The sequence below is a fragment of the Gossypium hirsutum genome, chromosome D07 (genome assembly GCF_007990345.1).
Source record: "Gossypium hirsutum isolate 1008001.06 chromosome D07, Gossypium_hirsutum_v2.1, whole genome shotgun sequence".
NCBI classification, from domain to species: Eukaryota; Viridiplantae; Streptophyta; class Magnoliopsida; order Malvales; family Malvaceae; genus Gossypium; species Gossypium hirsutum.
Genome location: NC_053443.1, coordinates 58,493,770 through 58,520,850, shown reverse-complemented (window position 1 = coordinate 58,520,850; position 27,081 = coordinate 58,493,770). Strand labels below are relative to the sequence as shown.

The 27,081-nt window shown below is 32.7% G+C and overlaps 1 protein-coding gene across 2 annotated transcripts; it reads right to left on the bottom strand.

Moving 5' to 3' along the window:
* Window positions 1-215: 215 nt before the first annotated feature.
* On the bottom strand, window positions 216-9,483 carry LOC107926531 (kinetochore protein NUF2 homolog). 2 transcript variants are annotated; one of them, XM_016857406.2, is made up of 13 exons: window positions 9,063-9,483; window positions 7,231-7,324; window positions 5,503-5,916; window positions 5,197-5,415; window positions 4,573-4,663; window positions 4,326-4,505; window positions 3,922-4,011; window positions 2,853-2,960; window positions 1,947-2,000; window positions 1,459-1,573; window positions 1,205-1,362; window positions 1,011-1,106; window positions 216-597 (listed from the first exon to the last, which is right to left on the bottom strand). In XM_016857406.2, exons 3-13 carry the CDS (start codon window positions 5,664-5,666, stop codon window positions 523-525), a joined length of 1,350 nt encoding a protein of 449 aa, XP_016712895.2. In that variant the 5' UTR covers window positions 5,667-5,916; window positions 7,231-7,324; window positions 9,063-9,483; the 3' UTR covers window positions 216-522. The 2 variants fall into 2 exon arrangements, with proteins under 2 accessions (XP_016712895.2, XP_040953999.1); XM_041098065.1 differs by lacking the exon at window positions 9,063-9,483 and adding an exon at window positions 7,618-7,972.
* Window positions 9,484-27,081: the final 17,598 nt, after the last annotated feature.

The following is a 27,081-nucleotide window of genomic DNA, read 5'->3' as shown; positions in this document are numbered from 1 at the left end:
AAAATATAAGTTAAAATAATATATATAACTTTCAATACCCAGAAAAATATGATGGCAAATTCACCTTACCCAAAAGACCAAACTAAGAGAACACCCAACAGCTCTAAAAAAACTGACTGTTTAGGTATTCTCATTAGGTGAAGACAAGAACTATCTCAAGAGTTAACTATAAAAGCAATTCTACTAATTTGGATTTGCAGGTCTCACTAGAAATATTAACATTATATTATGGTTCCATTCATCACCTTTGAACTGTAAATCAAGCAAGCAACATACAAGCTAAAGGGTAACACTACCTTACATATCTTCTACGGAACACCATAACAAGTTGATATTAGAATTGTTTTTTGGGTACACACTATAAATTCAACTTGCTTACAAGCCTCATATACAGTAATGGGAAGTCCATATGAAATTACTAGCAATAGGCGATCAAATCAATATATATTACTGCTACGCACGAATAACAACTTACAATCGAGTGGCTTCCTGAAATTAAAGTTGAAGCCTGGTTATAGCTACTCACTCAAATGTTGTCTTTGTTCCATTCCCATCCACTGGCAAGAGGAGCCCAATAGAGGATGAATTTTGTTGAAACTGCACTCAAATTAACATTTTCAGCTCATGAGATTAGACTCAAGCCTTCTTATATCAACTAAAACAAATGAAGTTTCAAATATACAATGAACTCAGCATAAGACAACACAGACGAATACAGCTCAATAACAGCAGCAGAAGTAGTAGTAACAACAACAACGCATTATTATTCTTGACGGCCAGATATTGCAATCTCACATCCTCCATAGCTTGAAAGAATATTTACTAATAGTTCTTTATTTTTTTCTGATAATTATCAAATAATAATTCAATTCTACCTAAACTGAGCTCTTCTAATAGTCCTAATTCAACAAGATTTTTACCGGTTGAATGAACCAAAGAAAAAATATTCAATTTTTTTTATAAGCACACATGTAAAGACAGATTCAAGGTTAACATAAGCGAAACAGTACCTGTTTTACAATCTCTTCACACTTACTAATCAATTGCTGAACTTTAGCAGCTCCAGATTCTCTTACCATACTGGTCTTTATCGTTATGGAGTCCACCTAATACGTTCAAGAAATACAAATGGGAGTTGTTGAGCAACTCCTGGTAGAAAGTAGGGACAATTTGGTACCATGGAATAAAAAGACATGTCGATTACCTCTGCTACCACATCTTCAACCTTCTTCTGCCTTGCTTCCAGCTCACACCGCTTAGACAACACCTCCGACTTCACACTGTTCAAATGTTTGGTAGATTCCTCAAACTTGAGATCTCTTTCTTTTTGTAACTGCCTTTTGTGTTCTTCCAATTGTCCAACTGGTAAAATAATAAAGATAAAAGGTTTAAGCACCTACATAGTGGTTTAAATTTAAAAATAGACAATAATACAACATAGCTGGAATAAGAACCTGCCTTTTCCTTCCCATTCAATTAGTTTAGCTTCAAGTGACTTGTCTAACACAACATCATCACTTGACTTAGCTTTCAAACCCTTGCATTCTTTTTCAACTGATTTTGCAGAGTTCACCTATTAAAATGAACAATGCTATAAACAAGGTATTTAGCTTATTAAGTGGTTCTCAAGCAAAGTAAAAAGGCTAGCATTCAAAACTCAAAACTTTTCCTTATAGGAAACAAGTTATTCACAAATTTAAGGTAAAGGAGCAATAAGAGTTGCAACTTTATTAAAAGCTAAAACTGATATTTATTTGAAAATCCCAAGTAGGTTTATTTTTGTTCCCCCCCCCCTTCCCTTTTTTTTTTCTTTTTCTGAGAAGGGGGTGGGAGAGGATTTTGTTCCAAAAAACAAGCCATAGAAAACTTAATAGTGGAAGCCAAAGAAATTGCTACTCAGTTTTAGAGAAAAGGCACAAAAAGGGACTGGCCCACAGTCTGTGTACCTGTTCATGTATAGCTTGCATCAAGGCAAAGTGCTTCGACATTTTCTTTAGAGCCTGTAGCAACACCCAATATTAAGAATAAGTTATCCATCGCTTTCTACCATATGAAGTTTGTAAGGCATTCATGTCAACTAGATGCCCATGCACTTTAATGCTTTTCCAGATATTTAGCTTTCTGAATATCTTTCTAGTTGGCTCTTCCGATGTATAATTAACTACTAATGTTTCATATCTTTCTCCTATTTGAGATATTTTGTCACCTTTGTTTGATAAAATTATTGTTGAAATGTGAGAAGGAAAAAAGTACTTACTTTGATTGCTAATAGATACACAAAAGTTCAGATTTAACAGTATGAAAAAATATAGAAGCAAGCTTCCTAAGGGAAAATCTAAAGTTTGATAGCCCAATGATAGATCAATCTGTTCATAACTCAAATGCATGCATGTGAACATGCTTTCATCTCTGCTCATGTTATTTGTCTAAAGCTCCCAACAGAATCCAATCTTATAGGAGCAATACATGATTCTGGATTTTTCCAACAAAACAGGATACAAAAGAGAGAGTGAAGAATGAAGTTCATTGATAACATATAATTGAACACATTGAGGATGGAGATACAAAGAGAAAGACGACAGGATCTTGCACAAAAGGTGAGGTAAGCAATTTTTTAACTCTTATATGAAACAGATAAATATGCATTCTTCTAATATTAAGATCAATAAATTATGAAAATTCTCATGATGCATTTTCTCATATGATTAATGATGATAAGTCTGACAATAACACCTGATGCATTTAATTAAATAAAATCATGCAAGCTAAACTCTCATCGACTCAGCTTTCAGATGAATGATGATAAGTCATACAATGACACCTGATACCATGGTTTATGACAATGAGCATACCTTGCTGTAGACCTCAACAGTGGCAGTTTTCTCCTGAAATGACTGAATAGCTGACCTTTCAGCATTCTTTGCCTCATCTCGAGCTAATTTCTTCTCCTCTAAAGCTCTCTTTTTGGCAAAATAAAAGTAAAGAAAGAAATACGGAGAATAATGTTTTAGTGCAAAAGGGCAGCCATACCATCCACAAAGGAGTGAATAACAAACTAACCAACCTACATTAAATACTCCAATCAACATGTCAATTTACCAAAGAAAAGTAATTAGCACTATATTTACTTTTCATATAAATGCTAAGGGAAAACAACTTTAAATACTGCAAGATGATCATGGCGCTTGCCATATGCCCGTAAGATCTAAAAACAAAGTTGAATCAAAGCTGAAACTTTAGATACTAGAAAAATGTACAAGTATAGACACCTCTACTTGAAAGGATGTGATAAGAATTGAAAGGTGCCAAATCGGATATGCAACTACTCCATGGTTCTAACAAGGATGAAAATAATGATTAAATAAAAAGTAAGGGATGAAAATAATAAGCAATAATGGGGCATGAGAAAAAGCCGCCTACAACCAGAAAAGGAAAAGAAAATCATATAAAGTTTTAGATGTGCATGTAAGGTTTGATGACAACAATGCTATAATAATATAAAGGTGGTTTCAGGCTTGATAGCAAACACATAAATCAGGGTACATATGCTAGCAGGATAATTAGGTCCTCAGTGGAACATGATTCTATTTTATGCTTTCTATCCAAGTTAGATGCCCTAGTCATGCATGCCAGATACAATTTTTGGTCACAACAATTAGGACAGCTATGTATAATGTGTCTTGGTGTAAGCTAGAATTTCCCAAATCCTGAGACTAAAGTGTAATTACACAATACCACTGGTAGAAAAATAAATAACCATATATAAAAACACAAACCACAAAAAAATAAACTCATACGAGAATCCCATTTGGAGTAGCATCATTAGCATATATACTTGGTTTATGAGAATCAGTAACAGCAATGCTTTACTTATCTGAGCCATAATCACCTAAGTTAAACTTAATAAGAAGGAATATGCACCTGTAGTTTATCTGGTGACTGAACTATTTTTGAACGCAGATTTGCATTTTCTTGGACACTTTGAACCAGGTCAAACTCAGCCTTCGAAATCTGTAAAGAAGAGGCTTGTCATAAAAGGCAATAATAAATAGCACTAACGCTTGAAGAGGGGAAACTATAATGCACGTATAAAGCCAAAATCACATTGAACCTAAAAATTTAAAACAGTTACTGAAAAAAGGGAATCTACATTAGGATCAAATGGTGGTCTAATCATTAAAAAAAAAAAGAAAGAAAGAAAGATCATCTCACGCATTGTCACCGTGTCTACATATATAGGTTAGCTCTCCTCTCAAAGTTGAACACTTGTCGCCATCTCTACATCAGTGAAATAAAGCTTTTGTAAGGAGTGCTAACATTCTAACCTTCTCATCCATTTGCCCAGTCTTCTCCTTCAAATTCCGAAAAGAAGTTCTCAGTGACATCTGGTTACTGTTGAGGCCAGCAATCATCTCACGCAATTCTTTAACTTTTGATTCTACCTCTTGAACTAGTGGTAACTCCCTTTCTCTTGCTTCACTGTAACCTGCAATCTCTGCATTCAACTGCATGGAAGAGATATGGTGAAAATTGATCTTTATGCTAAAGTATCACATGTCATTCTCCAAATACCTGAGAAATCTTAGCCTCCCACTCCTTCCGCTGATCATCTAGAAGGGCCAGTTCCTCTACAATAGGTCTTAGAAGATTCATTTTTGTTTCTCTGAGATGGAAATCAACAAACAAAATACTTCAATGCATGCAAGGCTGGAAACGATTGGAAAACTGATTAAAGGAAATTTATTGTGATACACTGTTGGTTGGGAACCAGAATTTCAAATAAAAGGCCATCAGAAAAGAAGACTAATCTGAGAAAATTGGGATTAAAAATATCTGTATACCAAGAAAAACTGCTATAATGGTCATTACACCGACTTCCACTTAGAGCAGAATGGTATATCAATATCATCCCAGAAAACCACAACGTGACACATCATATAGGCTTTTCCATGCCAATTACAAAGATTAAGAACTTAATAAAACATTTCAAATTATTGAAAATTATGAAACCATTTATGCTCTATGCTGACATAGTAAATTTAAATAAACATTTCACATCCAAACTACTTGAACCTACAACTGAACTGATTAAAGAGGGCTATATAACAATTTCTTGCTTCTAAACCTAACCACTAAATGAGGCAACTAAAATTGAAGTAAATCAAAACCAAAACTTTCAAGTCAGGCAATGCGTACTTATAAAGACAAAAATTGAGGATTCCGCTGAGGAAATGCTCGGTCCGACGCGGATCAGGTTTGATCAAATCCCTAAGGTTAAATTGCATCGGACAATTAAGAGAAGCCATCACCTCTCTTAGTCTGCAATACAAATTCATAACCTGGAATGAACCAATTAGAAGATCTGGGTTCTCAATTTGCTCCAATGCTGAAAACTCAACTCGCCCTTGGTCTTCCCTGCAAAAAGCAAATAATATTATTAAGAAATATCAAAAGAAGAAGAAGAAAGGAAATTGGTTTTATGGAGGAGGGAAAGGAGCAGACTCGTTGAGAGCGTCAAGGTAGATAAGGAGGCGTGTGTAAAGATTAGAGATGAAATCGGGTTTGATATTCTTGAAATCGTTGTCAGTGACGGCAGCGATCTGTGACTCCGCCAGGATTGAAATTATGTCACTACGTGAGAGTATAGGGTAATCGAAAGACGACATTTTCTGGGTTCGAATTTGAGTGGTTGGTTGCCAAGAAAGTGAGGGATAAATATCGGTGAGAGAGTTATGGGACAAAATTAAAACTGGAAAAAATAAATAAAACAAGGTGAATTAAACGGTGCATTTCGGCCTTTAGTTAAACAGAGGTTAGCAGCAAAGTGGGTAGAGAAAAGGGGTAGCAGCGAAATGGGACCAATTGAAGCCCCCCTTCAAACACAGCTGACGTCCTCAAAAGAGAAACCTTCTTTTTCTACATAATTAGCAATACCAAAGCAAAAGATACATACATTAGTCAAGCTTTAGTTGGATTTTTTAAAAATAAACCAGTAATATGATTCAAATATGAAACTAAGTCAATATAATACTATTCTTTCCCCAGAAACGCATAAGTCAAATTAGAAACAAAGATGACAACATCACGCTAATGAACTCCTGGACTGAATACATTTACAGCCATGAATTATACACAGCCACCAAATTTTCAATTCAAACTAATTAGTTATAGGCCTATGATGAACCAATTCTAACTTCTATTAATAACCAAAGAGATTAAGAGGTAGCCAACACAAAACACATATAAGAGAAGTTAAACATCAATAACTATTACAAAACAGTTAATAGAAACCTCATAAACACTATAGAATAAAAAAAAAAGTAAAAAGAAATACCCGGGATTGAAAAAGCTGGTACAAACTTCTCATTTTTTCACACCAAAATTCACATATCTACTCTCATCAATAATCACAAACCATTAATCATCATCCAAGACCGCTTTTTTATTCCATTTACAAACCAATTCCAATCTGCGCCAGTTCAATTTCTTACACCAAGTCAACCAAAATACCACAATAACTCGGATAACCTAACCCCCAAAATGAAATCTACAAACTACACTAAAATCAAACTTCTCAAAATTAAACACACACAATCTTAACCTTTTGCCCGTACAATTTTGCAGAAAAAAAACAAATCTAAACAGAAACCAAATAGCAAAATTATCGAATTTTGAAAAGAAAAAAAGAATTAAGCTGACCTTGCCTTGGCTCTAAGCTGGAATGCAAAGCACCAAGGATTACATACGGATATAAGTACTAAGTAACCAGGGTAATTCTTTAGAAAAAAAACAGTAACTTTTCAGGAACTAAGCAATGAAAAGGAAAGGGAGAATAATAAAAGAAAAAGAACAAAGACAAAATAAAGAAAAAATGGAATAATGATAAAAGGGGGCTGCAGCCTGAAAGATCAGAGGAACAAAATGAGTTAGGGTTTTTAAGACATGGAATGTATAGTAATACGTTCTCAAAAGGCATTGTGTGCGCAAGGAATATAAGGAAAAAAGGTGACCAAATAAACAGAACCTAAAAATCCTTACATGCAAATTTATATGGAAATATATCAAAAGAATATATATACATGCTCATTTCACTTGCAGATGCATGCAGCAAAATTTATATGGAAGGTGCCAAATAAACATTCACAGACATGCAGACAGGAAACAACAATCAAATAAAACAGCACACATCAATGTTATTCCAAACAAAATCATGAGATTGTAGAGAGATACCTTGGGTGCATATGAATGGCCAAGCCAATCGAAGGACCAATTGAAGCCCCCCTTCAAACACTGCCGAAGTCCTCAAAAGATAAACCTCCTTTTGCTACATAATTAACAATACCAAGTGAAAGATAAGTACATTAGTCAAGATTTAGTTGGATTTTTTTTTAAATCAACCAGTAATATGATTCAAATATGAAACTTTGAAAGAAAACAATCACAGTAAGATCAAAAAGGCAAATACACTGTGTTTTTTACAAGGAAGAAAACAACAACACATAGTTAACATCATCTAATGCAACACAATAACCATTCTTAACTACTTTGTAATATAAAACAATCTCTTCGGTTCAATTACATCCCTAATTCCAACCATGCCATGCATTTAGATATTACCTGAATAGTTCAATCGAAATCCATTTCCAAATCATATACACACCAGCACACAAACAATCCCAAATAAGTTCATCGATGAGCTCCACTCAACCATTTTAAAGAAAATCCACCCCAATCCTTACTGATGAGTGCAAGCACCTAGCGGTATGAAAAGAAACCCGAATATGCATTGATCCATGAAATGACTAATATTCACCACCTTAGCAACAGGTAAATTCCGAGACTGAAAAAAATTCACAAATCTTCCATTCCAAATATGACCACGTTCTTCTAGTTAAATTGAGATTATTTGATCCAAAAATCTCTTGCTTTCAATTCTATTAGAAAACACACAACAATGCCATACAAACTGCATTTTTCCTTGAAAAAAGAAAATCAAACAGCACTCGTATAAGGTAATAATTATCAAACCATTGGTCAAAGAAAATTTTTAAATTCTCTTTTAAGCTAACCCAAAACAAATGATCAAAAGAAAAAAAAAAAGTTAATTCAAAACCAGAATGCATTGAGAAATCAAGTAAGACAACAAATGAAGAAGAAATTGATAATGCAATTGTTAAAGAATATATTCAACAAGTCATTTGTCCAGTCTCATATAAGAACCAACAACCAATAACCAAATCAAAATTATGTTAATCTAAGGGTTGCGACTAGAACCTATTCACTTAAAAGATTACAACTCAATTTCCCTTCATGTAAACATGCTATAAGCCTAGGTAACCCAGATGAATATAATTCTAACTTTAATTAAAATCTGAGCATTTTCACCTCATGGATATATCAGTAATCACACAAAACTTCCCATTCAGCTGATATATAGAGATACCTTGGGTCTACCTGAAATTCTCAATCAAAATCCATTTGCAAATCATACCCACAAGTACACAAACAATCCCAACTAAGTTCATCGATGAGCTCCATTCAAAACTATTTTAAAGAATATCTACCCAATCCTTACTGATGAATGCAAACACCTAGCAGTAAGAAAAAAAAACGTCTATGCATACACGAATCAAGACAATCTCCACTATGACCATGAAACCCAAAACAGCACAATACGAAATGCAAAAAAAAATTGGATTGAAGAACAACTAAACCCTAATACTGAATAACAACCTAGAACATTAAAACTTGATACAGAGTGACAACAGATGTTTCCCCATCTTAGACAGTCTTAATTTAAAATTGTCAAAAGAGAATCAGTGAAAAACGAATAAATTGTCAAAAGAGAAACGCGAACATTATCAGCTTCATTAAATTAAAAAATTGAAGAAATCAAACAGATGAATCCTAGAAAATGAGAATAAAAACGGATAAAGAACTAAATCATTCCAAGAAAATGTCGTTATCAACAATGTAAATGCCAGATGAAATCTTGATTGCAGTGGTTGTTAAATGAATCACTAAAAGAAAAGGAAAGTGGCAAAAGATAGACCGATTAGTACCTTTTTAGAGATGATTTTCAATAAGACGAAGCTAACAAAAAGCAGAGAGAGCTCTACTAAAAATCGGAAATGAGAGTCAAATCCAAATCACGGAAGCGGTAGAGTAGATACATTTAAGTACTGAGAAGACCACCACAAACAATCGTTACGATGTTGTCGGCAGCGGCGAGAGTGAGAGAGACTTCTGGGTGAAAAAAAATCAAAATAATGAAAAAAGGAAGATAAACATCACACAGTCTTTTTTTTTTGTGACGTCTCCTTTTCAAATTCCCCTACATCCGAATTTGTTTTAGGTTTTTAAGCCTGAAAATATACTGAGGAGCAAGAGAGCTGCACTCCGGTGGTATCAGTTGGGCCGAGGGAGATGGAGAAGGAAGAAGAGGAGTAAAGAGTGAAAAATACAAAATAAAAAAGAAGCGAAAACCCATCTGCGACCGTCACGAGAAAAAGTGCAAAGGCAAAAGGGAAATTTTCTCTTCAGTCCTTGTAATTTTTTCCATAAACTATTTTCTAGTTTTTCCTTTTACATATTTGAAATTTAGTCCTTATACTTTCAATTGCTAGCCATGTAACTTAACTAAAGAAAAGACTTTATATTAACCTAGATTTAACAAAATAATTTTATTAGTGTTAACAATTTAACTTAAAATTTTGCAAAGTAAATGGACTACATTCCTAAAAAAAAAAGCATATGGCTTAAATTTCATATTTACAAAGATTATAGGGACCTATGAAATATTTTAACCTTCTTAAAATACATCCTATATAGACGACACTAATAATATCTTCGGTATATATAACACATATGTTGATGAATAAATTAATTTATCATTATATATACTACTATATCGAAACCTTGAACCTCGAAACTTAATGCCTCAAAACCCAAAACATAGGTATTATGTATATCAAACCCTAAACTTGAAACTCAAACCATAAACTTTTAAACATTGAAACCCTTAAAAACCTATCCCCAACCTTTAAACCCTAACCATTAACCCATATACATAAATAATAAACCTAAATCCATAACCACTAAACCCCAAACAATCTAACCCCAGATCTAAAAACTTAAACCATAACCTTTATAAATCATAAACCTTGAACTATATAAACCCTTAAAAGTATAAGGTTTAAGGCTAAGGGTTTGGGCTTTTTAGGTCGAGGTATGTAGATTGGGGGTTAAATGTTATGGCTTGTAGTTTAGGGTTTTTAGTTTAGAGCTTCATTAATTGGTTTTTGAGTTTAATGCTTAGAGTTATGAGTTTTTTGGTTAGGGATTATGGTTTAGGATTTGAGTCTCTAATTTTAGTTTTATGGTTTATGATTTATGGTTTATGGGATTGATTTTTGAGGTTGGCGTATTTGGTGGTTTAAGGTTTGTAGTTTATTGTTTGGTGTTTATATGTTTAGTGGTTAGTGATTTATGGTTTGGGTTTAAGGGTTTAAGGGTTAATAGTTTGGTGTTTGTGTTTTGGGGTTTAGCTTTTAGGATTAAAATTTTAGATCCATTGGCTAGATGGTTAGATATTATGGTTTTATGTTTTAAGGGATATATGATTGGGATTTCTGGCTTGGAGTTAGGGTTTAGGTCTATAGGGTTAAGGTTAAGTGTTAGATGTGAGGGTTTATGGTTTGAGGTTTGGGTGTTGGATGGATGAGGTCTGGGTTTATGGTTTTATGGGTTTATGTTTTAATTTTACGGTTTTAGGTTTATGGTTATGAGTTTGAGGGTTGGATGTTGTATTTTAGGGTTTGGGGTTTGATTTTAGGGGTTGGGTTTAAGTTTTTATGGGTTTTTCATTCAATGTTTAGGGTTATGGGTTAATGGTTTTGGGTTTGGAGGTTAGGTGTTAGTGACCTGCCACTAGTCGTTATGGTAAATTAGGTATTGTCGGCACTAAATGAGCTTGTTTTTAAGTCATTTTATGTTATTTTTTTAGTTTTTAGTTTTATTAGTTTAGATTCAATTATTATCAAAATAAGCGTTTTTACGTATAATTTAACATTAGATAACCTAATGGGCCAATATGTGCCTAAATTAGTATTAACGAACTTAATCAAATGTACAGAAAACCAATTTTCAGGCTTAGAAATATCAAGAACGATAGTCGGATCACAACACAGCAAAACTAACTCCTAAGTTTAGGTTCGAAGTTGTGTGCCGTAACATTGCTGTGATGAAGGCTAGAATTAAGTCAAGGGCGTTTTCATCTGTGCAATAAAATTTTATTTGTTTTAAGGCCTGTATTTGACTTAGTTAGAGTAATACAATTGCCTATAAATAGCAATGCTTGGGATGAGTTTAAAGGGGGGAGTTGACCTAGATAGACAACTTTCTTTATAGTTTTTTTTTAGTTTTAGTTTAGTTTTATGTTTCTATAAGTGGAATTCTTTCTATTCCGATGTGAAGACGATTGCAAGGAGAGATTGTTCCCGAACCGCGCTTCCATTGATTTATTCATGAGCTTTCTCTTATCTTTTATTGCTTTACTTATATTTTGTTAACCTGATCAATTAATGTTTGTATGAATACTGGGATGAAATCTTATGTTTTATTTATATCTTGCATGATTCGGTTATTTGATTGATTAATCGATCAAGTAATTATTTATCTAAAATTGAGTGTTTATTCAAGAGGCTTAGTATACTAGGAAGTGGCGACCCTAGTAGAATATCTAGGTAGGAGAGACCGAGAGGAGATCCTGTTGAGTAAAACTTGTGTTGAACGGTGAGACCGAGTGTAACGACCCAAAAGTCAGTGGAGTCAAAAATGGTGGTTTTGGAATGCTGTTTTTCGATGATAGAATTTTTTAATATTATTTATTAATATTTACGAGGGTATTACAGTATTATATTGAGGTTTGGTCTAATAATTTTAAATATTTGGAAAGTTAGACAAGGTACAAGTGTATCGGTTCTAAAGTCGGTGGTTTTGGAAATTGAGGTATCGGGACCTTGTTTCTATAAATCAGACTCATAAATATTTTTATTAAATATTTATAGTTATATTAGAGGCAAATTGAATTTCGGTTAGGTAATTTTGTCAAATTAGTGTTTAATTTAAGTACAGCGGCTAAATCACATAAGTGATAAACATGTGATTTACTAAAGAATTTTAATTAGAACTTACTAAAAGGGACTTAAAAGATAACTATACCAATAGATTAATAGTGGATGACAATGTGGTTGTTTAAAATGATGAATTGTGTTATAAGTGTTAATAATAATAATAATAATAATAATAATAAATGAAATGAAACATATTTTAATTAATAAAATAAAGCTAGTGGAAGAAATGAAAGACATTTTCATATGTTCTTTCATGCAAAACCGAAAACAAGAAGAAGAGAAAAAAGGAGAACGACAATAGGGCTTAAAATTTTCAAACTTCAAACTAGTTAGTGTGATTTAGCGTTTTTCTCGTAATTTTTATATTTTCGAGATCTTGATACCATAAGTTAGTTGACCCATGTTGAATTTTTCAGTACTGTTAAAGATTTTAGATGTTATCATTGTTGAGTAGTTAAATCTTTAGGGATTTATTTGATAGATTTTTAGGTTAGAAATGAAAGAGGACTAAATTGTGAAGTTAATTGTTGATTTTGAGCAATAGGGACCAAATTGTAAAAAAATTGAAATTTAGAGGTATAAATGAGAATTAGGAAATTAATTTGGCTTTGAGTGAATTTGATATTAAGTTTTAGGGTTAAATGTGGAAGTTAAGTTAGTCTCGACTTTAGGGACTAAATTGAATAAAGTGTAAAAGTTGTATAAATTAGCAATTAAATGAGAAATTGTTTGTGTACTAATGATATGTATGGTTTATTTATTTTTGTAGCTAACATCAACTCAAATTCCTCAAAAAAGAAGGGAAAAGGTAAAGTCGTTGATGAATAGCTCAGAGATTATGGTTTGTGTTTCTATAATCTAAACTATTCAAAAACGTTGCTTTTATACATTGCATTATTTTGTAAGTATATATATAAGGTGAGTTATTCCTTTGAAATAATTTCATGAGATGTGGATTTGATATGAAAATGAGATGATTGGATCCACGCGTTTGAGTCCAAGTCACATTAATAAGGGAAGTAAACGGTAAACTCGAGATAACGACTTAAGATGGTAATGATTTGAAAATGGCAATGCTATTTAATAGTAAATGTGATAGAATGGAGTGAAATATAGAATGAAATATGAATTGGAAACTAAAGTAGTGAATGTATATGTATTTAAGGAATGATGTTGAATTAAGTATTAAATGAATTGAATTATGATTAAGATAATATTGCATAGCATCATTTATTATAATTTGAACATATAATTGTATTGCATTTCACTTTATGTTCGGATTATAGAAATACCGCTGAATTATACTTAGCATACGATTTTGTTTTTCATGTGCAGGTTAGGTATTTATCGGTTCGATAGTCTACTCAGCATCCAACGACCACCCCAAACTCAACTGTTGGTGAACTATTCTTTTGATCTTGGCATGTACCTAGGATGTTCTAGATATATGTAATGTTCATTTTGTGTCTTGATGGTATTTGAGTTCTAAGTTTGTAAGTACTGTGTATATATGTGTGGTTGATAAGAATGATCATTTTGAAGATGTCTTGCTAGAGTAATTTGATGATATGCATGATGATTAGACAGTTGAGGTGTTGTTATGTTGGATGAGTTTTTGGTTAATGCATAGTTGTGAGAATGATAGTAAATATATTGTAACAGCTCGTTTTTCAGTAGTGTCGAAAATAGTGGTTTCGGGACCACCAAATCCAATGAGTAAGTTAGTAAATATTATTATTTAATATTTACGATTCAAATGTGATTTTAAAATGGTTTTTGATTTGATCATTTATGTTATTTAAGCGATTTATTAAGTTCGAGTGGTAAGACCCTAAGGTCAAGTGGTTTTAAAAAATGAGGTATCGGGACCCCATTTCTATAAACTGAGTCGTAAATATTTTTATAAATATTTATGGAGTGTCATTAAGGTGGTATTAAAGTTTCATTGAAAATTTTTAACGTTTCGATAGTTAATTAATTAAAAAGGACTAAAATTATAAAAGATATAAAATTTGAGTGATTAAATGGCTAATTGAATAAAGGAAAAGAGACTTAAATGGTAATTAAACCATTTAAGGAGTTAGTGGACGGTTTTGGGTAATTAAAAGCTTGAACATTGGTTGAATTTTAAATGGACAAAATTATAATTTTATAATTAAACTTTAATTAAATGAAAGAAAAGCCATTATCACCATTTTCATGTCTTCTTCACCGATTGTAAAGAAGAGAAGGGAGATATTTTAGAACTAGGAATTTCGGCATGTTCAAAAGCTTAATTGGTATGTCATTTTAGTCACGTTTCTTTTAATTTTTATATTTTTGAGATCGTTGCAACTAGGTCCAGCTAGCCCGTACCTTCGATTTTAAAACTGTTAAAGATTTTGAATGTTACCATTGATGAATCTAGTGATTTTTTATGTTAAATTATGAATTTGAAATGTTGGTTGGTATTTTGATGAATTTTTTAATTAGGGGCAGGTTTGTTGTGAAATTATTGCAAAAATGGGCTGTATTGAATGACATGAATATTCGGCTAGCATGGGTTTGCATTAAAAATGATTAATTTGCATGTTTTAGGCTCAAGGACCAAATTGAATAAAAGTAAAATGTTAGGGGCAATTTTGTAAGAATTTCAAAGATATTAAATTTCATAAAATAAATTATTTTACTGTCTGAATTAATAAATTGAATGAAATTATTAATTTAGATCAATGTCGAGTGAAAAATCGAGGAGAATGAAAAATTACTAAAATGCGCTTGTACTTTTACATTTCTGCAATTTAGCCAAGTTCGTACGGTTAGAATTTAACATCAATATGAATTTTTTGAGTAGATTAACATAGTGCAACTTGTATATATTTTTTTAATTGTTGATAATTAATGGTAATTTGAGATATAATATTGAATCTGATTACTCGAATTGGATTGAACGCGGGATAGAGTACAATCGTGATTTGGTGTGTTACGGGGGATTAGAGTGGAGATGATTATGGAGTGATGCATATTCATATTACTTGAGTAAACTAAGATTTAATATTTTTTGCGAACTCTCATGCTATACACTCTGTTTGGTGTATTGGTTAGATTAGCTCTTATGAGCATTGGTGTGTTGGTTGGATTAGCTCTTATGAGCATTGGTGTGTTGGAGGGATTAACTCGTGTGAGCATCTGGTGTGTTGGAGGGATTGACTTGTGTGAGCATCTGGTGTGTTTGGTTGGACTGACAATGTACTCTTATCCGTAAGTCTTTATTCGTATGGAAAATCTCGGTAAGGTAATTTGTTTAATGAATTTGAAAGATTTGTTATTTATTGAATATTGACTTGAACATAAATGAATTCATCAGTTGAGATTGTGGATGATGCTTAGGTTTGTGCTAAGTTTTTGGTTGCATTATATCATGTTTAATATTAATGATATACATTGAAATGGTAATTGGCCAAATGGAAATATGCTTATGTTCATGAAAAGGTGGTAAGATTCAAAAGGTGTAATTTCTTATAAAATTGTTTATCATGTGATTGACCTCAAATGAGTTATATACATAAATGCATTAACTTGTGTATTGATGATGGTGATTAAGCTTATGTCAAGCTTGAGATTATGATTGATGTATATGCTTATGTCTAGTATTATACAAATGAAACGGTAAGAAAAGGTAATGAAACGGTATGTTCACAATTGAAATGTGATATGATGAAAAATAGATTGATGAGTTGAATAATGCACTTATATATGAGAAATTACGTATGTTATGGTTGAACTTGCCTATGTTATGAATAAATATATTAATTAATTAATTGATGTTGTTATTTAAGTTTATGCTTAGTAAATGGAATGGAAAGTAAGTAAAGGAAGTTATTCGTAGTTTTATGAAAAGGTTAATGATGGTGTAAAATGTTTTATAAAATCCTATTATGTTAGGAAAGAAAATATATATGATGTTGATAGACTTACTCATTTATGAGTTGGTGGTTACGTAGTTGATAAATCTTGAGGCATTGATATATCTTTATATTTATCATATAAAGTTCATTATTGAATTGAAATATTATGTTTAAAGTTTGTACGAGCTTACTAAGCATTCATTGCTTACGTAGTTGTTTATCCTTTACTTTACAAATTATCGGAGGCTCGATCGATTTGGAAGCTCGTAGGAAATCTATCACACTATTCAGCGATTATATCGGTAGTTTTGATGTGCTGGTCAAGGTTATAATGGCATGTATAGGTGGACTTATGGTTGAATGTTAGTTGATGAGGTTGGCATGTATATGTCATTTTGGTTGATGTAATCTTGTTACTTTTGGTGCCTTGTTGATGTGTGTAAATATGGCTAAGTTATGGTGCATGTTCAGTGACTACATGGTATGTTTGTATGGAAGTTATAATAATCATAATTATGGTATGTTTTAGAAGTAGTATTGAATTATATAAGTATGATGAAGATGTGGTAAGTATACATGTTTAGGTGAATTTGTATGCTTGCTTTAAGGTGCCTTATAGGGCATATTGGTTGTATGCAAATATGCCATATTGATCTAGTTTTTTTATGCATGTTTTAAGTGCATTTTGAATGCTTGAAATAGGTACAAATAGCTTGAATGTGTGGGTATGTTTAAGGTGAAAGAAATAGCTTGAATTTGGCCTATTTCTTGTCCACATGGCCTAAGACACGGGTGTGTGTCTCAGCCGTGTGTGACACACGGCCATGTGACACAGTTATGTGTCCTCTCTAGGTTTTTAAAGGTTACATCTCGAGAGTTACACGGACGTGTGGCTTGGCCGTGTGATCTAAGTCAGAGAGTTACATAGGTACGGACACGGGTTGGAACATGGCCTTGTGTCCCTATTTTGAATGCCCACACGACCTGAGACACGGGCATATGTCTCAGCCGTGTGACCCCTGCAGTTTGAAAATTTTCATCTTTTTCCTAAAAAAATTCTATATGTTTCCGATTTAGTCCCGACTTGTTTCTAATGTGTTTTTAGGGCCTCAAAGGCTCGTATAAGAGACAATATGTATGTTATTGATTGATTTTACTATGATTGATGTTGTGAATTAAATGTTTAAATTTTTTTATAGTTTTGAAACGTAAACTCCGGTAATGCTCCGTAACCCTATTTCGGCGACAGATATGGGTTAGGGATGTTACATAAATGGTTTGATCTCAATAGATGATAATGCTTTGGTGTATGCTTTATAAATGAAATTGAATACTTAGTTGTTCATGTTAAGGTACCTTAATGACTTAATGGCTAATTATTTAGGTTGGTTGATATTAAGAATATATATATTTGACTTAGATTTTGATATATTGAATTGAGTTATACATGGATAAGATGTTTAGATGATGTTTTGCATGCCTTTATTTATGTTTAGGTATGTTAATTGAGTTTAGGCAAGTTTTGAGCATGAGTGCATCTTTTGAAAAGTAGTTTTCACCATTTCTGAACTCAAGTATCGATATTTTTACATCTGGTATCGATACTTAACCAAATAAATAGTTTTAAAACAAACAGAATGCAAAAATTGTATCGATTGTTATTTAAGTATCGATACTTTTTCTTAAAATATCGATACCATGAAATAAATATCGATACCCTTATTTTGGAAAGAAAACATAATTGAATTTTGGCATTGATTTCAGTAAGATATTGATTCGGTATCAATACAAACTATGAATTTTCAATATTGATTTTTAAACTTTAAAAATTTTACAATTTAATCCTACCATATGCCTAAATTTCACAAGTAGGTCCATGTAGATTACAAATTTTCAATATGCTTGACTATATGTGATTTGATATTAAGTATTTGGAATTTTGTTTAGTACAGTATATGTTGATTGTTGAATTTTGTCGTAGCATCTTGTTACTCGGGTCCACCAACCAGGCCGGGTAATTGGTGTTACACCGAAAGGGTATCTTAAGTGGTAATCGTTAGCGAAGATGAGACCGATAAGGTGTTCCTAGCTAAGGGTGGTAACCACTCAGTTAAGGGTAATTGGTGGCTTAATTGGCAATTAAGGATTTAATTGATCATAACCTAGGAACTTGCGTCATTGAGACTAGGAATAGAAAATTCCATTAGATTATTTTAGGTTAATTAATTTAATTAGTTTAATTAATAATTTAATTCTAAATCAATACTACTAATTCATCATTCAAGTAGATTAGTAATTATTTTTGGTAAATAATTTAACAATATTTTTCTCAAATCTGTAATCCCTTGAGTACGATCCTTAGAATACTTTCCAAGTGTTCCATTGTAAACAAAACCATATTACAATTTGACATGTTCACTTGCAGATACCGCACTTAAGTATATACATATTTTTTGTTTGCACGATTTTTACACTAAACATTCACACGTTGGAAGGCGGTCAAATTGTTGGCTTCGTTGCCGGGAATATCGGTGGTGAATTTTTTTGTTGAATTGATTATTTTGTAAAATAATACTAATCAAAAGTCTAACGAGCTAGATAGTGTACTAATTTTTTTTAATTATAATTGTTTTTTATTTTATTTACCCTGTTGACTATCAAATTTAATCATGGGTGAATTTGATTACAAGTGGTGTGATTTGGAGGAGATGACCTTTTAGGACGACGATTGGAACAATAACGAAGGATCAAGTTGGTAGAGTTATGTTGGAGGATATGATTTGCACGAATATTTAACTCAGCAAGAATTAGACTTGATCATGGATGATAACATATATAGATACTTGTATGAGCAACATAAGAGTAATCAAAGATCAAGACGGTCAAAGGGAGCCTCAACGAACCAATAGAGTTCGGGTAGCGGATATGGAGAAAACGAGTATTCATACAAATCGCCTTATGATTCGTATGATCTAGAAAATGATATGCTTGAGTATCCAGATGAGCTCTCTTGTAATTTGCAGGAGATATCTTCGTGCAAAGCAATTAAGCAGTCCATATCCGAGCAATTAGAGGTTATGTCAGATCAATTGTCGCTAATGATAGAACTACTCCAACGAAGGTATAAAGAAATAACTCCATTGGAACAAGTCGTACATGATGTGCCCAACTCTGACCACAAGGACCACTGTATGTTCATTAATAATCCTGAATTAGATTGTGAAAGTGAACAAGAGTTTAGAATCGGAGACAGGGAAAAATTGAATATAGCTAAAGGTGTCTCCGAGCCAATTGACATAACAGTATATGTAGAAATAGATGTAGAAGTAGTATTGACAACTAACATTAAGCTAGAACCATTCCTGAATGAAAGTGTAGAAGAGTCAATACACTTTCTAGTCAAAACTGAGGAGGTGTCAACCGAAGGAGTCGACGGATTCATTCTGTTCTTATGCGACGACAAAGGTAACACTCAAGCGACCAAAACTTCTCTCGACATGGAAAGGAGGAAGCTTGAGCCAATAATACCCCAAAAAATAATTTGGGATTGGCTCGAATTTGGCACCAAATGGCTTGTAATGTAAATGTCACGACGATCGAAAATAAGGCAACATCATTGGAATTGAACAAAGTTGTTGGTTCACATACATTGACAGTGGAACAAACGAAGAATCAAAGTGTTGAGAACCTATTGAAAGTCTTCTTCAATGGCAATATAGATCATCCCTATTCTAAAAAAAATGGCTTTTATTTTAAATTTTATATTTCATTTGTTTATTTTTGTTTATCTTATTTTAAGCTTTAAATTATATGTTTTATTTATTTTCAGGAGTTATTGAGCTCATCAAAGAATCGAAGAAGTGAAACTTCACATGAAGAGGCCCAAAACAATCCGTCATGTCGCTCGACGAGCACACTGGGATCAGTCGCTCCATGCAATTTTGCTTTCTTCTGTTCCGTCGTTCTCCGTTCCCCACAATCTCAACAACTCTAGTTTGTCATATTGTTTAACTTTGTGTTTTATTTGGATTTAATATTTTCTTGTGTAGGTATTTTCCATCCACTTGGAACACACACGATCTCAATGTCATCACGACAACAAGGATTCGATCCATCGGGGAAGTTTTCTTGTTTGCGTTTTAATTATTTTACATTGAGGGTAATGTATGTTCTAAAGTGTAGGGATTTTTGTGTTCTAGTTATTTATGTGTTTCTTATTTTATTTAATTATTTAATATTCTGAAAAAAATTGTGTTTCTTTCTGTGTAGGAACTCCATACGTTAGGCGACACTACAATTTTGAACTAAACCAGCAATAGGAGGATAACCTGACTACCATTGTGACACCTTCACAATAAACCAGGTAGTCCCTACTCTTATCTTTTGAGTGCACATTAGGGATAATGTGCCAAATAAATTGTGGGGGGTAACATAGAAAATTTTAAATTATTTGGTATTGTTTTGGTTAATTTCAGTAATTTTTAGTTAATTTGTTTATTTTATTATGTGTTTTTTTGTGCTTGAACTTGTAGAAATACAAGTGATTGGTTAGGAGCATGTGAATAGTTAAATATACCAAATGATAAAGGTAGACATAAGTAGGCATATATGTTTGTTGAATTATAGTTTGTTTAAATTCGACCACTCAATTATTGAATCCATGGTTATTGAAACAGTATAGTATAATAAGTATAAAAACCTTACAAGTATGTGCTAAAAAATGAAAATTAATGAGTGACCAAAAGCATTATAAGGGTTAAAAGCAAAGCGAGTGTCATAAAAGTATAAAATGGTTAAAAGTAATTTAAGTGAAGAGTGAACGAAACTGAAATAAATCAAAAAGTATGAGTAATTGAGAAAATCTCACTTATATTCGCACAAATACTCGTGAATTGCTTATACTTGTAAATATTATATTAGAGTTCAAAGCATAGATAAAAGAAACTAAGTAAGTAGAATTCGAACCACCTATGTTCTTCAATCTTAGATGTCATACTTTATGTATATGTTTTGATGGAACTATATGTTTAGCTTCCTTTAACTTATTTATTTTGTAACTTATTGAACTAGCATGTTTGAAAGTGAAAATCTTGAATCATTTAGACATCTAGCTAGAATTGCTCGCTTAGCAAATTTTCCTATTTCCAGCTTCCAACCCAATTTTGTGTATGAAGCATACTCGACTACATTGTTTGCGTTGTGTGTTTTCTTTTTCATTTTACTTTGTTTTTACCATGTTTTCTTGAGGACAAGCAACTAGTTAAGTGTGGGGGTATTTGACCTACCACAATTCGTTGTGGCAAATTAGGTACTGTCCGACATTTAATAAGCTTATTTTTAAGTCATTTTATGTAACTTGTTTACTTTTCCATTTTATTAGTTTATAGTCAATTATTAGCAAAATAAAAGTTCTTACACATAATTTAGCATTAGATGACCTAATGGAAAAATACGGGCCTAAGGTAGTATTAATGAGCTTAATTGAGTAGGAAAGAAACCAAATTTCAAGCCTAAGAACATCAGGAAAGACAGTTGAGTTGCAACACAAGCTTACGGGGTCGCAACACAGCAGAACCAACTCTAGAATTTAGGTTTGAAGTTGTGTGTTGCGACACCATTATGACGAGGGCCAGAATTAAGTCAAGGGCGTTTTCGTCTGAACAATAAACTTTTATCAGTTTTAAGACTTATATTTGACCTAGTTAAGGCAGTACAATTGCCTATAAATAGCAAGGCTAAGGCTGAGTTTAAAGGGGGAAGTCGACCTAGATAGACAACTTTCTTTACAGTTTTTTAAGTTTTAATTTTAGTTTAGTTTTATGTTTCTGTAAGCGGAATGCTTTCTATTCCGATGTGAAGACGATTGCGAGTGGAGATTGTTCTCAAACTGTGTTTTCATTGATTTATTCATGAGTTTTCTCTTATCCTTTATTCCTTTATTTATATTTCATTAACCTGATCAATTAATGTTTGTATGAATATTGGGATGAAATCTTGTGCTTTATTTATATTTTGCATGATTCAGTTATTTGACTGATTAATCAATTAAGTATTTGTTTATCTAAAATTGGGTGTTTATTTAAGAGACTTAGTATATTAAGAAGTGACGGTCCTAGTAAAATATCTAGATAGGGGAGACTGAGAGAAGATCCTATTGAGTAAAACTTGTGTCGAACGGTGAGACCGAGAGGGTATCGTAGGTGGTAATCCTTAACGAAGATGAGGTGAGAGGGTATTCCTAGCTAAGGGTGGTAATCATTTAGTTAAAGTTAATTTGTGGCTTTATTGACAATTAAGGATTTAATTGATCATAGGCTAGGAACTCGCGTCATTGACACTAAGAATAGAAAAATCCATTAGGTTATTTTAGGTTAATTAATTTAATTAGTTTAATTAATATTGTAATTCTAAATCAGCACCACTAATTTGTCACTCGAGTAGGTTAGTAAATAATTTAACAATAGTTTTCTCCAATATGTAATCCCTTAGGTACGATCCTCGGAATACTTTCCAAGTATTTCGTTGTAAACAAAACTATATTACAATTTGACCTATTCACTTGCAAATACTGCATTTAAGTATATATATTTTATTTGCACGATTTTTACTCCAAACGTTCACACGTTGGGAAGCGATCAATTGGGGTTTAAGGTTTATTATTTAAAGGTTAAGGTTAGGTATTTGGGGTATGGATTTATGGGTTAGATGTTTTTGGTTAGGGGTTTGAGTATAATGTTTAGGGGTAAGGGTAGGGGTTAGATGTTAGATGTTAGAGTTTATGATCTAAAGTTTTGGGTTGATTTTAGGGTTTTGGGTTTAAGGTTTAGGGCTTCAAGTTTTGGTTTTGAATTTGGAGTTTTGAGTTTAGGGTTTTGAGTTTCAATTTTTGAGTTTTGAGTTTCAAATTTATGGTTTAAGGTACAAGGTTCACAATTCATGGTTTAAGGTTTTGGATTTATAAACAATGTTTAGTGTTTATATGTTCAGGGTTCATGTTTTGTGGCTTATTGTTTGGTGTTTGTAGGTTAGTAGTTAGGAATTTAGAGTTTGAAGTTTTATGTCGGGGTTTGTGGTATAGAGGCTAGTGTTTATGGGTTATGGTTTATGATTTATTATTTAGGGTTAGAGATTAAGGGGTAAGGGTTTAAAGCCTAAGGCTCAAGTTTAAGGTCTAGAAATTAATTGTACTTATTTACTCACTTTTGAAATTAATATTAATTAAATTGCTCCATTTTTTAAAATAATTAATCTACTTAATATTGAAAATATAACACCCTTCACTTTTCTCCGTCATTGAATTAGGGTTATAAGATGTTACAACATGTAACAAGACAAGAATATGCTATTTCATTTCAAAATTTACTTTAAAACAGTCATTAATAAATAGTCATTAACTAATCATGTTTACAAAAACGAGGCTTAAATCGAGCCTACAAATCTCTAGAATTAATTTTAGAAATAAGTAGGGACTAATTCGAAACATAACATAAAAGTAGGGTAAAAACATAAAACAGGGGTCACACGGCCGTGTGATAGGTTGAGGCCATGTAGTGCAATAGCACACAACTGTCATACGACTGTGTCCCCCGTTCGTGTAACAGACTAAAGTCGTGTGGACCTAAATGCAAAATTTGTAACATAAGTCACACGGTCATGTGGCAAACCATGTGACAGCCTATGTGTGCCATATATTACCTTCAAATGCATGTCATATATGTATTCTCTTACTTAGGCCACAAACATACCATTAATCATTCATTTAACCTATTCAAGATGCACCAAAAACATACTAAAAACATGCCATTTGTCTAGTTCTAACCAATATGCCATAGGGCACCATCACAAACAACCTTCAAACCTATCATTTAACTTCATTTCCTATTAAGTTAAAACATACCCAATCATGCTATAAGAATCAACAAAATAACATGACTTCTATCATCAACCATCAACCATACACCAAAGTATAATCACTTATGCATATGACACCAAAAGAACCATTATACTTGAAATTTATATAACATCTAAAAAAAGATCAAATCAATAAGTTATATGTCCCAATCAAACTATCACCTAACTATACTTTCCATGACAATTTACAATTTACTAATTACTCATCACATTCCATAATTTATCTAACACAATCCCATAGCCAAGCTTGACATAATATGACACGAACTACCTTACCATTTTGCCAACAAGCATATCTGACATATACACAAGCTGAAACATATTCATCATCTTTTGATCACATAAGTACACATATACCAAATACTTCTATTACATGCCAAAAAACCAAGATATAATGTTTTCAAGGTATACCAAAATATAGCTGGATAGTGTGATCTTTAAATTGATTTGATCACCCAGTTCCGCAATGTAACAGCCCGATTTTGGGCCTAGTCGGAATAGTGGTTTCGGGACCACAAATCCGACGAGGGAAAATATGGTTATTATTATATTTTTATGGTCTACAATTTCACGGAAAATTTTCGTAAAAATTTCGTTCGAAAATTTCGACGTTTGGGCACTCAATTTAGTCAAAAGGACTAAATTGTAAATAGTGCAAAAGTTGAGTTCTACATCTTAGAGGTGTCTAATTGTTATGAAATTTTAAATTGGAGGTCTTTATGTGGTAATTAGACCATTAGTTAGTTGACGGACAAAAATAGACATAAGAAATGGGTGAAATAGATTTTTTTTAAATGGGAGCATTTTAGTCATTTGGTTATTAAATAGAATTAAATGGGAAAAAGATGGCAAAATATGCTCATCTTCTTCATGGTGAACGAAATCAGCAAGGGGGAAGCCATATTTAGGGTTTTTAAGCTTTCAAGCTCCATAGTAAGTGATTACAAGCCCCGTTTTTAATGTTCTTTACGTTTTTGGAATCTCGGTAACTTGGTTTAGCTTATTCTACCATTAATTCGTGTTAGGGTTCATATTTGGAAAAATACCCATAGGTGAAATGTGTTTATTTTGCTGTTTTATGGTGGAATATGAAGCTAGAGATTATGTTAAACAACTTTTGCTAAGCAATTTTAAGCGAAAACGGGTAAATAGACATAATCGGTAAAAATAGTTAATGTTCAAAAGTATGTGTTAGAGTGGGAATTTGATGTTGCCAAAGAAGGGAAAAATGTTCAGCATGTCATAAAACCTAAGAATAAGTGATGAAGTTTAATTTCTGAGCTTGGGGACAAAAATGTAATTATGCAAAAGTTTGGGGGCAAAATTGTAATTTTTCAAAAAGTTGAGTGGTGGATTATTTTAATAAATGTGGACTTTAAACGAGTTAAATTTGCTATTATAGATCTAGAAAGACGTGAAGAGTATATCAAACGAGGAAAAGAAAAGATAGTGGAGTAAAGTGCAAAATTACGATATTTTGCACCGAGGTAAGTAAACACGTGACTTAATGTATTATTTTGATATTATTTGACATGTGTTGAGATTTATTTGAAATTAAAATAAGTGTTTGGCAAGATTCCAAAAATGTTGTTAAATCGGGAAAGGTGGTAAGGGTTGCAAAATACGGTTTCTGGTTAGACACTCGGAATAGGCCGGAGCATATTACATATAGAGGGGTTGCTAAGTGCTGATTCCCCTACTTATTGGTGGTTGCTAAGTGATGAGTCCACCGTATTTTTAAATGTGAAAGGGGGTTGCTATGTGCTGATTCCCCGAAGGGTTGCTAAGTGCTGATTCCCCGGTTCATTGGTGGTGCTATGTGCGTGATCCACCATATCTTTGAAATGTGAAAAGGGGGTTGCTATGTGCTGATTCCCCCGAGGGGTTTCTAAGTGCTGATTCCCCGGTTCATTGGTGGTGCTAAGTGCGATATCCACCGTATCTTTGAAATGAAAAGGGGGTTGCTATGTGCTGATTCCCCCGAGGGGTTGCTAAGTGCTGATTCCCTGATTCAGTGGTGGTGCTAAGTGCGAGATCCACCAATAACGGTTAACATTCCGAGTGTTCAACGAAAAAGTGTGGAAGGTGAATATTGCCATATGGTGGAAAATTTTATGGGGTAAATATTGAGTTGGATACTAAATCGATCCATGTATGAGATGGGAGAAAATATCAAAAAACGAAAAAGGAACGATTTAATTATAAACTGTGTTGAACAACAGCAGTTAGGTAACTTTGAAAAATCACCATAAATGGTGGAAAATGAATGGGAAGCTGAATAATATATTAAATTGAAGCTGAATGTGTCTATTTTCATATGAAAGAAATATAATAAGCAAAAGAGTTGTATTTTTGGAGATATCTGAATTTAACTGAAACAGGGCTAGATTGATTTTGAGATCCCCTCTTCTAACTTTGGAAAATTACCAAAAATTGTAAAAAAATAATTATGGCATGAAATTTATATCCCTGGATTCCTTATTGAGTATATTTTTAATAGAAACAAGCAAAACCATTTTTCAAATTTTTTACAGAGATTTAAGGGAATTTTAGTGAGGAAGGGTCAGAACCATTGGGCAGTGAAACAGGGGAAGGTTTAATGAATAAATTGTACTAATTGGCTGGGTAAAAAATTCTGAAATTTTTATGGTGAAATGGTATGTGAGTCTAATTTCAGTGAAAATTTACAGAACTCAATTTGAAGCCCTGTAGCTCCGGATAAAAATAAATTAGCAACTATGATGCAGAAAAACAGTTTGCTGGAAATTGCCTAAACAATGAAGTTATTCATGAATAAGTTTATATTTTGGTGTAGTTATGTGAGTAATTACTTATTTATCATGTGTTTACTTACTAAGCTATATGCTTACTCGATTTTATTTTTCCCTTGATTATAGTGACTTCCAACAACTCGGAAATTTGGAACGAAGTCAGACAATCATCCACACTATCCTTCACACTTGGGGTATTTTACTACCATCGCTCCCGGAAATTTTATGGCATGTATAGACGACCTATGAAATATGGAATCATCATGTAAACTTATGTTATGCCTCGTTTTAAATGTGGTGTTCATTAATAGTTAAATTGTGAGTATTATTATAAATGAGTTTGGTTGATATATATATTGGATTGTGTTTTAAATTTGC

What these genes read in the sequence shown, in the direction of transcription:
- LOC107926531 (XM_016857406.2), bottom strand. Translation starts at nt 5,666, where the DNA reads ATGTCGTCTTTCGATTACCCTATACTCTCACGTAGTGACATAATTTCA. An exon ending in TGCAAGCTATACATGAACAG is followed by an intron (nt 1,574 to 1,946) that starts GTACACAGACTG and finishes TCATTTTAATAG; the next exon opens with GTGAACTCTGCAAAATCAGT. An exon ending in GTGAAGAGATTGTAAAACAG is followed by an intron (nt 598 to 1,010) that starts GTACTGTTTCGC and finishes ATTTGAGTGCAG; the next exon opens with TTTCAACAAAATTCATCCTC.